This window comes from Neomonachus schauinslandi, chromosome 5 (genome assembly GCF_002201575.2).
Source record: "Neomonachus schauinslandi chromosome 5, ASM220157v2, whole genome shotgun sequence".
Classification (NCBI taxonomy): domain Eukaryota; kingdom Metazoa; phylum Chordata; class Mammalia; order Carnivora; family Phocidae; genus Neomonachus; species Neomonachus schauinslandi.
The window spans coordinates 126,813,656-126,826,396 of NC_058407.1; the positions used below are offsets into that span (position 1 = coordinate 126,813,656).

At 37.0% G+C, this 12,741-nt stretch overlaps 1 protein-coding gene across 2 annotated transcripts in view; it reads left to right on the plus strand.

Annotated features, from left to right (window-relative positions):
* The window catches only part of USP6NL (USP6 N-terminal like), a 185,444-nt gene that overhangs the window by 10,848 nt on the left and 161,855 nt on the right, over nt 1-12,741 (plus strand). The window contains exon 2 of one of the 2 annotated variants that reach the window (XM_021696682.1): nt 7,230-7,316. In XM_021696682.1, coding sequence (XP_021552357.1) covers nt 7,313-7,316 — 4 coding nt within the window. In that variant the 5' untranslated portion in view covers nt 7,230-7,312. Of the gene's footprint in view, nt 1-7,229; nt 7,317-12,741 lie in introns of those variants that run through there. The other variant, XM_021696681.1, reaches the window with a different exon arrangement.

Below are 12,741 nucleotides of genomic sequence, written 5' to 3' on the forward strand. Positions count from 1 at the left end.
ATCCTTATTCTCTGTATTAGTCATCGTTTGGAATAATAATGCTGTGTAACAAACCACTGCAACATTTCAGTGGTGTAAAATGACACACATTTGTTTCTAGCTCATAGGTTTGGCAGTCTCTGCTGGGTTTGGCTGGGTTTGTCTATAGGCTGTGGGTTGGGTTCAGTTATGTGCTAGGTGTCTACTCATTCTAGGACCAGTCACTATCGGGGGTGCATTGTAGGAGAGCAAGAGAACTCAGACAAGCGCAATACTCTTAGAACCTCCTCTTAGAACAGTGTCAGTCCAACATGTAATATGGCCAGGGCCCCAAATCCATGAGGTGGGGAGTATACGCCACCCCTAGGGAAGCCACAGCAAGAGCATGGGTGAAGGAAGACATATGAACAGAGGATAGTGTCTGCCATATCTTCCTCCTGAATAACAGCATAAAAACTTGGAATATTTCCATTCTTATTACCTCCCTTCTAGATTACATGCTGTTGTTCAGGACTTTAGGTCCCTTTTTTTTTTTTATATTTCAGACCTTCTCTTTGGCATCATTTTCCTACTTTGTGACTGTAACTTTGGACGCATGCTTTTTTTTTTTTTATTATCATGTAATGTTAATTACCATACATTACATCATTAGTTTTTGATGTAGTGTTCCATGATTCATTGTGCATTAACACCCAGTGCTCCATGCAGAACGTGCCCTCTTTAATACCCATCACCAGGCTAACCCATCCCCCCAGCCCCCTCCCCTCTAGAACCCTCAGTTTGTTTCTCAGAGTCCATCGTCTCTCATGGTTCGTCTCCCCCTCCGATTTCCCACCTTTCATTCTTCCCCTCCTGCTATCTTCTTCTTCTTTTTTTTTTTTTAACATATAATGTATTATTTGTTTCAGGGGTACAGGTCTGTGATTCAACAGTCTTACACAATTCACAGTGCTCACCATAGCACATACCCTCCCCAATGTCTATCACCTAGCCACCCCATCTCTCCTACCCCCCATCTGTTTACTATATCTTCCCTCAGTTTGGGTCTGAAATTTTCATTATTTTGTCATTTTTCTTGAAAAGATAGTTTAGCTGAGTTGAGGATATAATTATAGTTAAGAGTTTCTTCCTCTTAGATCTTTGAAGATATTCTAGTGTCTTCTGGCTCCTCTTGTTGCAGTTGATAAATCAGGTGTAAGTCTAATTGTTGCTTTGTAAGCAATCTGCCTTTTGTTTCTGGTTGCTTTTAAGAACTCTTTGTCATTGATGTTTCACAGTTTCACTATGGTATCTCTAGGTGTCAATTTCTCTTTCATTTATACTTTCTGGAATTTGCTGAACTTGAGTCTGTGCATTAGTATCTTTCATCAGTTCAGATAATCTTTTTGCAGATTCTCTCTCCCTCGTTCTTAATGTTCTCTTTCTAAAACTCCAGTTAGATACACATACTAGATATTTTAATTGATTTTTCATGTCCCTTAATCTTGCTTTGTATTTTTTCTTTCTTTGTTGCATTCTGGATAATTTAAATCTGTCTTCCGGTTCATGGGCACCTGGCTGGCTAGTTGGGAGACCATGTGGCTCTTGATCTTCAGATTGTGAATTTAAGCCCCATGTTGGGTATAGAGATTTCCCCCCCAAAATAAATATACTTAAAAAAAAAAAAGGTTATCAGATCTATCATGTGGTTCATTAATTCTCTCTTTAGCAGAACCTACTTTGCTGAACTTGTCTGTTGAGGTTTAATTTTAGTTATCCTGTTTTTCACCTGATTTTTTTCCAAATCTGTTGCCTTCTTTTTTGCTCATATTTTCCATTTCCTGTTGTATTTTGAAACATTACTGTCCTTTCCTTTTTCAATGTATTTGTGATTACTTACTTCTGTTGAATCTTGCTTATGCCTAGTTTTAAAAGTTTGAGCTAATTTTTACTGTAACTGTATCTGTGGAAATGCTTGTGAGACCTGGCTTAAGAGTGCTTTCTCCCAGAAAGAATTTGCAGTTGAGGACACTGTTAAACCAGAGTGGCTTGATTTCTAGGCTTGAGATTTTTATAACATACAAGTGTATGGATTTGAACTTGAAACCTGTGTGAAGACTGGTTTTGGTTACAGATTTCCAGTGAATTCTCCCTTCCCCTCCCCAAACACAAATAAACCTAGATTCAGGAGAGAATTCTTCTGCTTTTCTTTGGGGCAGACTTTTTTTTTTTTTCCATAGTTTATTCTTTTTGTTGAAGATGTAGTACTGCAGGGGCCAGGCTTTATGTGCTTAACTGTAGTCTGACTTCCCATGTTGTACAGTGTGAAGCTTTGACTTTGTCCCATGTTTGACTGTCAACACTGAAAGCCCTTCAGCATTGTCCAATACAATTTTCTGTGATAATGGAAATGTTACACATCTCTGCTAATACATCAACCCAGTAGCCACATTAGAAATGTCTAGTATGACAAAGGAATGGAATTTTAAATTGTACATAGTCTTAATGAATTTAAACTTAAAAAGCCACATGTGGCTAGTGGCTACAGTATTGGATGGTGCAGCTTGGTTACGGGAGATTGTCAAATAAATGCCTCTAGGGCCATTGCTGGCAGCCTTGCCTACTGACCACTCTCTCTTTGTGCTCCTGTTCGTTTTTTTGGTCTCTAAGGATTTTTCTTAGTTGCTTATGAGCTTTGCTATGCATTTAAAAGAATAATTCTTGTATTTTATCAAATATGTTTGATGTCATGTAGCAAGAGGGTTCCCAATCCATTTGGACACAGGAATCTCAGAAACAAATACCTGACAGCTATATTTTTAGTTGGAGAAGTACTTATCTTGAATGATAAAAATTGGAAAGTTCACAGTAGAGTAGTGGAAGTTCTTCAAATGGAAACTGACCGTGAAGTTAAAAATTGTGAGGAAGAATTAATTAAGTACTTCTTTGCCATCCTTCTTATTCTACCAAAAATTTAAGGATGTGAAAGATAAAAATGGAGCTGTGGCTAAAGTTTTTAAAGTCTTACACATCATCTTCACCTTATTGGTGTGAGTAAGTTATTTTACTTATACAAGAGCACTTGAATGAAAAGGTGTATATATTTAATTTAGAATTATTTTGCAGATGGGTGGGAAAAAACAAATGAATTTAAGAGATTGTAGGGAATGGTGGTGGCTAAGGGATAAGAAAAGACTTTGACATTCATTCAATGCTGAAAGTATTTGTTTCACTTCTGGCTTTAACAGGGCCTGTATTAGTTATTTATTTGGGGGGATTTAAAAAAATCTAAATAATGAGTCCTAGCTATTTCTCAGGTAGACACTTTGCCGAATACTTTAGAACTGTGTGGTTGGTTTTGATGTTTATTAATAAAAAATGCCTAGATTCTTTTTTTTTTTAAGTTTTTAAAAAAAATTTATTTGTCAGAGAGAGAGAGGGAAAGAGGGAGCATGTATGCACAAGCAGGGGGAGAAGCAGGCTCCCTGCTGAGCAAGGAGCCCGATGTGGGGCTCCATCCTGGGAACCTAGGATCATGACCTGAGCTGAAGGCAGATGCTTAACCAACTGAGCCACCCAGCCATCTCTAAAAAACACCTAGATTCTTTGTAATAATTTTCTGTTTTGCTTGCTCTTTTTGGAGCCATAGGTACATTTGATTCTTTTTTTTAATTTGTATTTTTTTATTGTGGTAAAATATACATAAGATTTAACATTTTAACCTTTTTTAAGTGTCCAGTTCAGTGGCATTAAGTACATTTACATTGATGTACAGCCATCACCATCCATTTCCAGAACTTCTCTCTTCCCAGACTGAAACTCTGTCCCCATTAAACACTAACTCCCCATTTTCCCCCACCCTCAGCTTCTGGCACCCACCATCCTACTTTCTGTCCCTGAATTTGACTTTTCTAGGTGCCTCATATAAGTGGAATAATAGGTTGTTTGTTTTATGTATGACTGGCTTATTTCACTTAGCATAATTGTTCTCAAGATTAAATTTGATTTTCTAAATTTATAATTTGTTATGAGAGTAAAAGAATGGAAATCCCATCAGCTTATAGTGGAGATTGGCATTCTTGTGTATTTCTTTCAGTAGGAGAAGTTAGTAAACAATAAAATAAGTTACTATCAATTTGGTCTCCTGAAAGAATATTATTAGAAATAATAGAATGTGATACCATATGTTGTGGTTTATAATTCTGTTAAATTTAAGTTTTAAAATAATTAAAATTGGGACTGCTGAGCTAGTTCTAGAATAGATTATCTGGTGTTATAAAAACCAGAAGTCTTTTCAGATCCTTTGAGAGGTTTTAACTGTCTAAAAGTGTCAGAAATTATTTTAAGGTCGTGTAGTGCTTGCAATAAAGAAAAGGATTTGGCGGAGTTTGCTTTACTTTTAAATAGACCCTGAGTTCCCTGTCAGGATGGGTTGATTATCCTTAGGCTGGCTCACCATTCATGTACATCAAGTTTTTTTTTTTTTTTTTTAAAGATTTTATTTATTTATTTGAGAGAGAGAGAATGAGAGAGAGAGCACATGAGAGGGGGGAGGGTCAGAGGGAGGAGCAGACTCCCCGCCGAGCAGGGAGCCCGATGCGGGACTCGATCCAGGGACTCCAGAATCATAACTTGAGCCGAAGGCAGTCAGTCACTTAACCAACTGAGCCACCCAGGCGCCCCATGTATATCAAGTTTTGTTACAAAAGTTAGAGGAGTCACTTGAAAGAATCTGTATTAGTTTAGCATGAGTATAAACTCTCATGCTGAGAATAAACAACATGGCTCAAGTTCCTAGAAAATGAGTTTAAAGGACAGATTTTATGGAAATACTCCAATATACCTTTTATGTGAAACTGTGGAATTAAGACAACTTACTTTTTTTCCCTCTTGGATGATGTGAAAAACAAAGTTAGATTTTTTTTTTTCTTTTTTGTATGTCCAGTGGGAGGGGATAGCATTTAGAGAAGGAGAAAGAGAATGTGCACACGTTATCTTATGTTCTTCTGAACTGCCTTGTTGCTTAAAGAGTTCCCAGACTACCTACTTTGAGAGTAGATAGGAAGATCTACATTTCAAAGCTGTGATTAGGGGTAAGGAATCTTGAACCAGTATATTCAGTTATAAGTAATTTCAAAGTATGTTTCTAAATAAGAACTGCTCCATGACATTTCACAGTAATTCCAGTACATGCATTGTTGCATATTTGGAAAGTATATTTATTGCTTTAGATGGTAAGGTTATAAATCCACTGTTTATAAGTTTTATTATCCTGGCATATTTGAGGTTACTATTTTCAGTGCTAAGAAAATTCTTGATGTCTTAGGAACTTCAGTCCTTGAATACGTATTTTTTTTTTTAAGATTTTATTTATTTATTTGAGAGAGAGAATGAGATAGAGAGAGAGAGCATGAGAGGGGGGAGGGTCAGAGGGAGAAAAGAAGCAGACTCTCTGCTGAGCAGGGAGCCTGATGCGGGACCCGATCCTGGGACTCCAGGATCATGACCTGAGCTGAAGGCAGTCGCTTAACCAACTGAGCCACCCAGGCACCCTCTTGAATACGTATTTGTTCAGCATTTTACGATTATGGGTAGGAAGGGCACACTACTTAGTACAGAGCTCTTTGATGTTGCCCTTTAGGAATTTTAAATTTAAGATAAAAAACTTGATATAAACAGGAACAAAAAGTCCCTGGCCAAAGAGACTAAATTCTACAAGAGTAAGTAAAGTCCTGGATCATCTGTGAACGTTTAATCTCCTTTGTGTGTCTGTGACGTGGGAGTGCCTTCCCATGTCATCATCATTCATCATGTTCCAGGGGCATCATGTTTGACCTCATAGTTTCCTGGGAGGGAAGACCGGTCTGATAGACTCAGTGAAGCGCCGTCAAGAGAGTGTATTTATAGTGAGAAACTTGCATCGTGTATTCTAAAACTAACATGTAGATTATATGTTGTTTTAGATTTTCCATACAACTTCTCATTTCCTTTGGGATAATTGGCTTATCTGGAAATGAAAATCATAGTATTTGCTGCATAGATAAAGAAGAAAGTGTGTGGGATGGGGGTCAGGTGACAACGTGGCAGCACTATGATTATATGCCATTGCTAATTACAGTATACGAATCATGCTGTGCATACAGATTTTCATTTTGTAAATTTGTATTTCTCACATATATTACATGACATGAGTAAAGAAGTATATAGATGGGACAAGCATTATTTCTTCAAAAAATGTTACCCTAACTTTAACCTATTTCAGAATCAGAGGTCCTTAGTATTATGCTATTTTCTTAATTGATTTAGAAGATCAAGTAATCATCACTTCTTGTAGTTGCAAAAAGTAGTTTATCAGTTCGTGAAGAAAGCTGTACATGAGGAAGCACAGTGCAAATTTTGTATCGAATTTTAATTTATCTGTGGAATTTTATGTATTAGATTTGGGGAGGCACTTGTCATTCATGGATGTGTTGAAATATTGTTATATTTCAACACATCCATGAATGTGTTGAAATATGCCTTTATGCCTCTTTTTCTTTAATATATTAATGAAGTAAGGAACATATAGTTCATATTTATACTAATATAGGGTGATACTTTATCTTATACTGAAGTGAAAAGAACCAAATATGAAAATTTTCATGTAGTATTTATGAAGTGTATTTTAAGAATACTTACAGAAAATCCCTTGAAAGGAAACGTGCCCCACATAGTTGGGTAGATGTAATGGCGTTGTGTGGTGAGAGAATTTTTCTTTCTATTTTGCTGCTGTTTCCAATTTTTTAAAACTATGAAACCATATTTTATAATGAGGAAAAGGCCCATTATTAGAGAACGTTTATAGCAATAACTTTGGTCATCTTTATTTGATAGTGTATATGAATTATTTATGTGTAATAAAAAAAAAATTTAGCAGGCGTGATGTGCTATATCTACCCTAGATAGAGTGCTTCCTTTCTAGGATTTATTTATTTGGGAAGGTGGGAGGGATTAAGATTTTAGTAAGTGAAGACCAAGGACACCTATTAATAAGTTTCTGTGTGATAATTACTTTATACATACTATTTGCTTTTGAGATAACTTCTTAAAGACAAAGGAAAAGATGAATGTTTTAAAGATTGGTAATTTTTTATATTTAGATGACCACCAGAGGGTTCTTTTGGGAATAGAAAATTGTTGAAACCAAATTATTTTCATTTCCTTTTAGAAAATTTTATTTTAAATGCTGATGTTTAGAAAAGATGATTTTTTTCTCTTTGTTTTCTCACCAGGACATGTATTCTTCTGAGAAGCCTTGGGCAGCAGATTTTGGTTTACTCTCCGATTGGGACAGCCTACAGAGACATTTCCAGTCATGAGTAAGTGTCCGTCTTTGTTTCATTTCAGGGGCCTCAGGAGCATTTGTGGAGTACTCAAAAAAAAAAAAAAATTTGTTATGGGACAAACTGGAATTATGTCACTTCGTCAGAGATTGGATAATCTGGTTCAGCCCGATTGTGCACCTGTCTCTATTGAAACAAGGAGATCCTTTCTGATGTTTCATTTATCAGAGAAGTTAGATGTGCTGAGGAAATCTGTGTTGTTAGTTTCTTGGCTGATTTAGTTCTGTTACCCAAAATATTCTGTTGACTTAGTCATTAGAAAGGGACTCGTTAGAAATGTGAAGAGGGAAACAGACTCATAAATATATACAACAAACTAGTGGTTGCCAGAGGAGAAGTGGGTGGGGGAAAAAGAAAGAAAAATGAAGAGGGAAAATTTAAATTGCCCATAATTATCAGAGGTTTAATTGTGTGAAGCTTAATCATTGGATAACATGTGTTAGTATTATATTTAAGCAAAAAAATAATCTCTTTGTTAACGTCTTTGATGGAATGAGAACCAAGTCTGTCCTATAAGACTTAGCAAATTTGATACAGATTTTATCTTCTCAGTTGTAAAGGGATTGTACTATACGTAATATTTTCTGCCATTCCAATCTACTTTTTCCTGTGAAGAGGAGAGCTGGATTTTACTATTTTGTATTAACTGTTTACTTTTAGAGAGTGAGGAAAGAGTTAAGATTTTTACTCTGATCATATGACAGTTTGATGTACTTTTTAAAAAAGTACAGAGTTTTTGATTATGGGAACTTTGGAATAGAGTGAGCATTTCCTTCTGGAATATAATGTTAGTTTAAAAATTTTCAAATGTAATTCATAATGATTATATTTATCTTAATATGGATAGTTATTCTTATTGATTGAAATAATTAGGCAGTTGATAAATGAAAGTGAGGCTGTTATTGTGAAATCTTTGAGTGCTTTCTACTAATAATATTGCAAGATGTGTGCTTTGATTTTCGAGACTTTTCAGTGGGCTACTTTTTCAGTGGTGTACTTTGAATAAACCAGGATAGTTGCTAGATGAGTTCAAATACAGATTGAAGAAGAAGCAGCTTTTGATATTTCAGCTCCATTCATACAAAATTTTGTGACAATGTTTCTCTAATGTTAAGTGCCAACTCATAGTAAAGATGATAATGTGAGTTTATGAAAACTAAGAAATGTCAGACATTTTAACTTAAAAATGCTTACTACATTTTGGGAAATGTACATTTTACTTTGTAATTTTAGTTGTTCAGTTAGCATCACTGTTACAGAGTTCTTTGAGGACAGGTGCCCTGTGTCTTTCATTTTTGAATCTCAGTGTCTAACAGTGTCCTGTACACTGCTGTCCCTAAAAATTCAGAGCCCTGTGCTGACAAAGGCAGAGGTGAGGGATAGCTCGTTAGGTGACTCATAATAAACTATCTGAACCACATATAGGTTTTTACTTGTGAATTACAATGCCTGTATTTCGTTTGTAAGATTTTTATTGGTTCTTTTTAAATATCCACTAGTTCTTTGTTTCTGCTTGTTTTTATTTAAAAAAATTTGGTTCTTTTATTATTCTTTTATCTCTTTGTGGATCTTTTATGTGCTTATTTTGAGTCTTTTTCAGATCACTTTATTATTACTATTTTTTTTTATTTTGTCTCCAGTGAATTTATATTGTTGATACTCTAGGTGTCTCCAGTGAATTTATATATGTTGATACTCTAGGTGTTTTCGTCGTGTTCTGCAATCTTGCAGGCTCAGTCTGATGAAAATTCTTTCTCTTTCTCCTGTGTCTTTGTCTTTTTGTGATTTTCCCTGCTGGTCTGGCAGCTTTGCAGTTGTCTCTGCCTGCCTTTGGAGTTCCCAGATCAGAATCAGGTCTTGTGTTAGTGGATCAGAGCTCCAGCGCCGTGGTGATGCTGGTGATATCACAGATTCTCTCCCTGAGTCACCTGGCATTAGGTCAGCAGCTTCCTCTGCGGTAACTTCAGCACCGTTAGCAAAAGCCCTTTTCAGTCTAGTTTCGTAATCCAGGATGAGTGCCGCCCCTGCCCCTGGTTTTAAGCAAGGAGCCTGGCTACTGACCCTGCTTCACACGGAACTCTTTTACATACAGTTACCCCATGGGATTTACTTCCTGCTGCCTTTTCCTGCTTTGGGGCCTTGCACTGTGTTCTGTTAGATTTCTGATCTAAAGATGTTGAACATGTTTTGGGGCATAGGTAGGTCATTTTAGTGACTTGTTTTTATATTTTATCTGTTATTTCTCTGTGTTTGTTGTGAAGACAAGGGAGACACAAAGATTGAACATGCCATTGGAGGTTTATGACCATGAAGTCCAAACTTCTTATTTCACATTGAAGATTAAAAGGGCCCCAACAGTTTCTGCTTAGTTCCCTAGCTGCTAGTGTTCCTCTTTGTCATGCTTGCATCACTTTCCTTGCTAGCCGAGCCCCATCGTGCTTCCTCCCTGTAGCACCCTGCTTGCCTCACTCTGGTTCCTGTCCTACTGTTTTAAAATCACGTGGTTGTTCATTCTTATCTTCATGTAATGTGTAAGATCCTTGAGGGCAAAAATTGTGCTAAACACTTTTCCTGGCACTTAATAGGTGCTCAATAAATAATGCATGGATTTGGGTGTTCCTAAGTAACATCCTTTAGTATGGGGTAGCTATTCCATGTGTTACTATTTTTAGGTGAAATTTAAGCTGATCCCATGTGAAGGGAGATTGAGGGGCGGGGTGGGGGCAGGGAATGTGTGTGTTGTGCGTGTGTGTGTGTGTGGAGTGTGGCATAGGATAGAGTGTTCCGAGGAAGTGGAGCAGTGTGAGAAAGGCATGAAGGCGTGACTACATGTAGTTGAGCATTTAGGAGCATAGAGATGAGGAATGACAGAGAGACGGGGAGAGATAAAGCTGGAGGAGGTGCAGTCAGAGTTTGGGGCAGGGACGTTCCAGGAAGTTTGCATTTCACCCTGTAGGGCTTAGGAGCTGTTAAAGGATTTCAATTAGGGGAGCAACTGAAGATTTTGTTACAGAAAAATTACTCTGACAAATAGACATTTTTGTTAGATATAAGTTAAAAAAGATTGGTTACAGGCAGTATTTGACTTCTTCTAGATTTTTTCTTAGTTTTCCGCCCATTTTAGGCTTTCTTTGAAATAGACTGTGAGTTGCATTTCTTATTCTTGCCAATGTGATGGCTTTTTCTACTGACAGAAGTTATTCTTGAGTGGACCACCGTAACCATAGGTTAGGGAGTGTTACAGTGTCTATATTATGATGCAGTTTCTAGGGGGTTGTAAGTTTTCAAAAAGGTGGGAACTGAGTATATCAGAGTTTCAGTTTTTGAAAAAAAAATAGTGAAGAATCATGGTACAGCTTAAAAAATAGGAAGATACTATCATTAAAGTCTAGATAGAATTTCCTAACCTAGATTTGGGTGAGAATGATGGGTAACTAAAGTTTTTTTTTCAATATTTCTTTAGAGATGAAAAGAAAGGTTGATACTTATGTCTGGGTGGGTTTCTCTCAGAAGCATTTCCTAACCCTTCCCGTGTCATGAAGCACATAAGACTTGGTAGAAGTTGTACTGCATGTGGGGTAAACTGATGGAGTTGTTTGGGGCTTAGGCGACTGGCTCTGACACCTCAGACCAGGCTGCTACTTGTGCCCAACTGTCCTGAAAGCAGCGGGGATCCCCTTCTCTGCACACCCTGGCACCCCGGTTGGGATGCCCCAGCTAAAGCCTAGAGAATTGCTTAAATGTTTTAAGATGTTTTTCAGCTTTTAGTTTAGATTTTTAATATTCTGCCCAGTTTTGAAGCTAGATATTTATCTGGTGGAAAATGTATTATATGGTGCTGCTATAAGTTGTGCGTTTCGTTGTGGATTGTTGACTTTATTACAATCCACAAAAAGCCTTTTGATTTTCAGTGCTTAAATTGTGTTTTTTTTTTTTCTGTATTTGCATATGTTGCAATGTTAAACACTTGTCAAGATTTTTTTCAAAATTTTGTTTTTTTAAATTTTTTATTGTTATGTTAATCACCATACATTACATCATTAGTTTTTGATGTAGTGTTCCATGATTCATTGTTTGTGCATAACACCCAGTGCTCCATGCAGAACGTGCCCTCTTTAATACCCATCACCAGGCTAACCCATCCTCCCACCCCCACCCCCAGAACCCTCAGTTTGTTTTTCAGAGTCCATCGTCTCTCATGGTTTGTCTCCCCCTCCGATTTCCCCCCTTCATTCTTCCCCTCCTGCCATCTTCTTCTTCTTCTTTTTTTTTTTTCTTAACATATATTGCATTATTTGTTTCAGAGGTACAGATCTGTGATTCAACAGTCTTGCACAATTCACAGCGCTCACCATAGCACATACCCTCCCCAATGTCTAGCCACCCCATCCCTCCCACCCCCCACCACTCCAGCAACCCTCAGTTTGTTTCCTGAGATTAAGAATTCCTCATATCAGTGAGGTCATATGATACATGTCTTTCTCTGATTGACTTATTTCGCTCAGCATAACACCCTCCAGTTCCATCCACGTTGTTTCAAATGGCAAGATCTCATTCCTTTTGATGGCTGCATAATATTCCATTGTATATATATACCACATCTTCTTTATCCATTCATCTGTCGATGGACATCTTGGCTCTTTTCACAGTTTGGCTATTGTGGACATTGCTGCTATAAACATCGGGGTGCACATCAAAATTTTGTTTTATCAGATGGTGCCAAAGATGAAGTATTTGTATGAAAATTGTTATATTTAAACTGTGGCTATAATTTGAAATGGACCTCTTAGATCTTTTTTTTTTTTTTTTAAGATTATTTATTTATTTATTTGTCAGAGAGAGCACAAGCAGAGAAAGCGGCAGGTGGAGGCAGAGGGAGAAGCAGGCTCCCCGCTGAGTGTGGAGTCTGATGTAGGACTCAATCCCAGGACCCTGAGATCACAATCTGAGCCAAAGACAGACGCTCAACTGACTGAGCCACCCAGGCATCCTGGACCTCTTAGATCTTTAATGGAGATTGTAACAACAGGAGTAGTTCTTGTAAAAAGCATTGCTCAACAATTTCAAATGATTATTTTGGTGGAATGGGTTAAGCAAAAACAAGCCAAAAAGCACCAAAACCCAAAAATGATTATTTAGGGTACTATTTAGTTTTATTTTAATGTATTTTAACTTGAAAAAATAAAGCTTATCTGCTCTACTATTTTTAAATTTTATCTTATATATTTTATTTCACTTTCTTCAGGAAACTTTTGCTCTGTAACTAATAGTGACTTATTTTCTAAGGATTTCTGTGTCAATTTTCTTCTGACTTGGCAATCCAGGAGTGAATCTCTTGCATTGGAGCGTTTGATCCTGCCCTTTGGCCTAAATAAAGGAGTGAGTTTTTTGAGGTCACTTC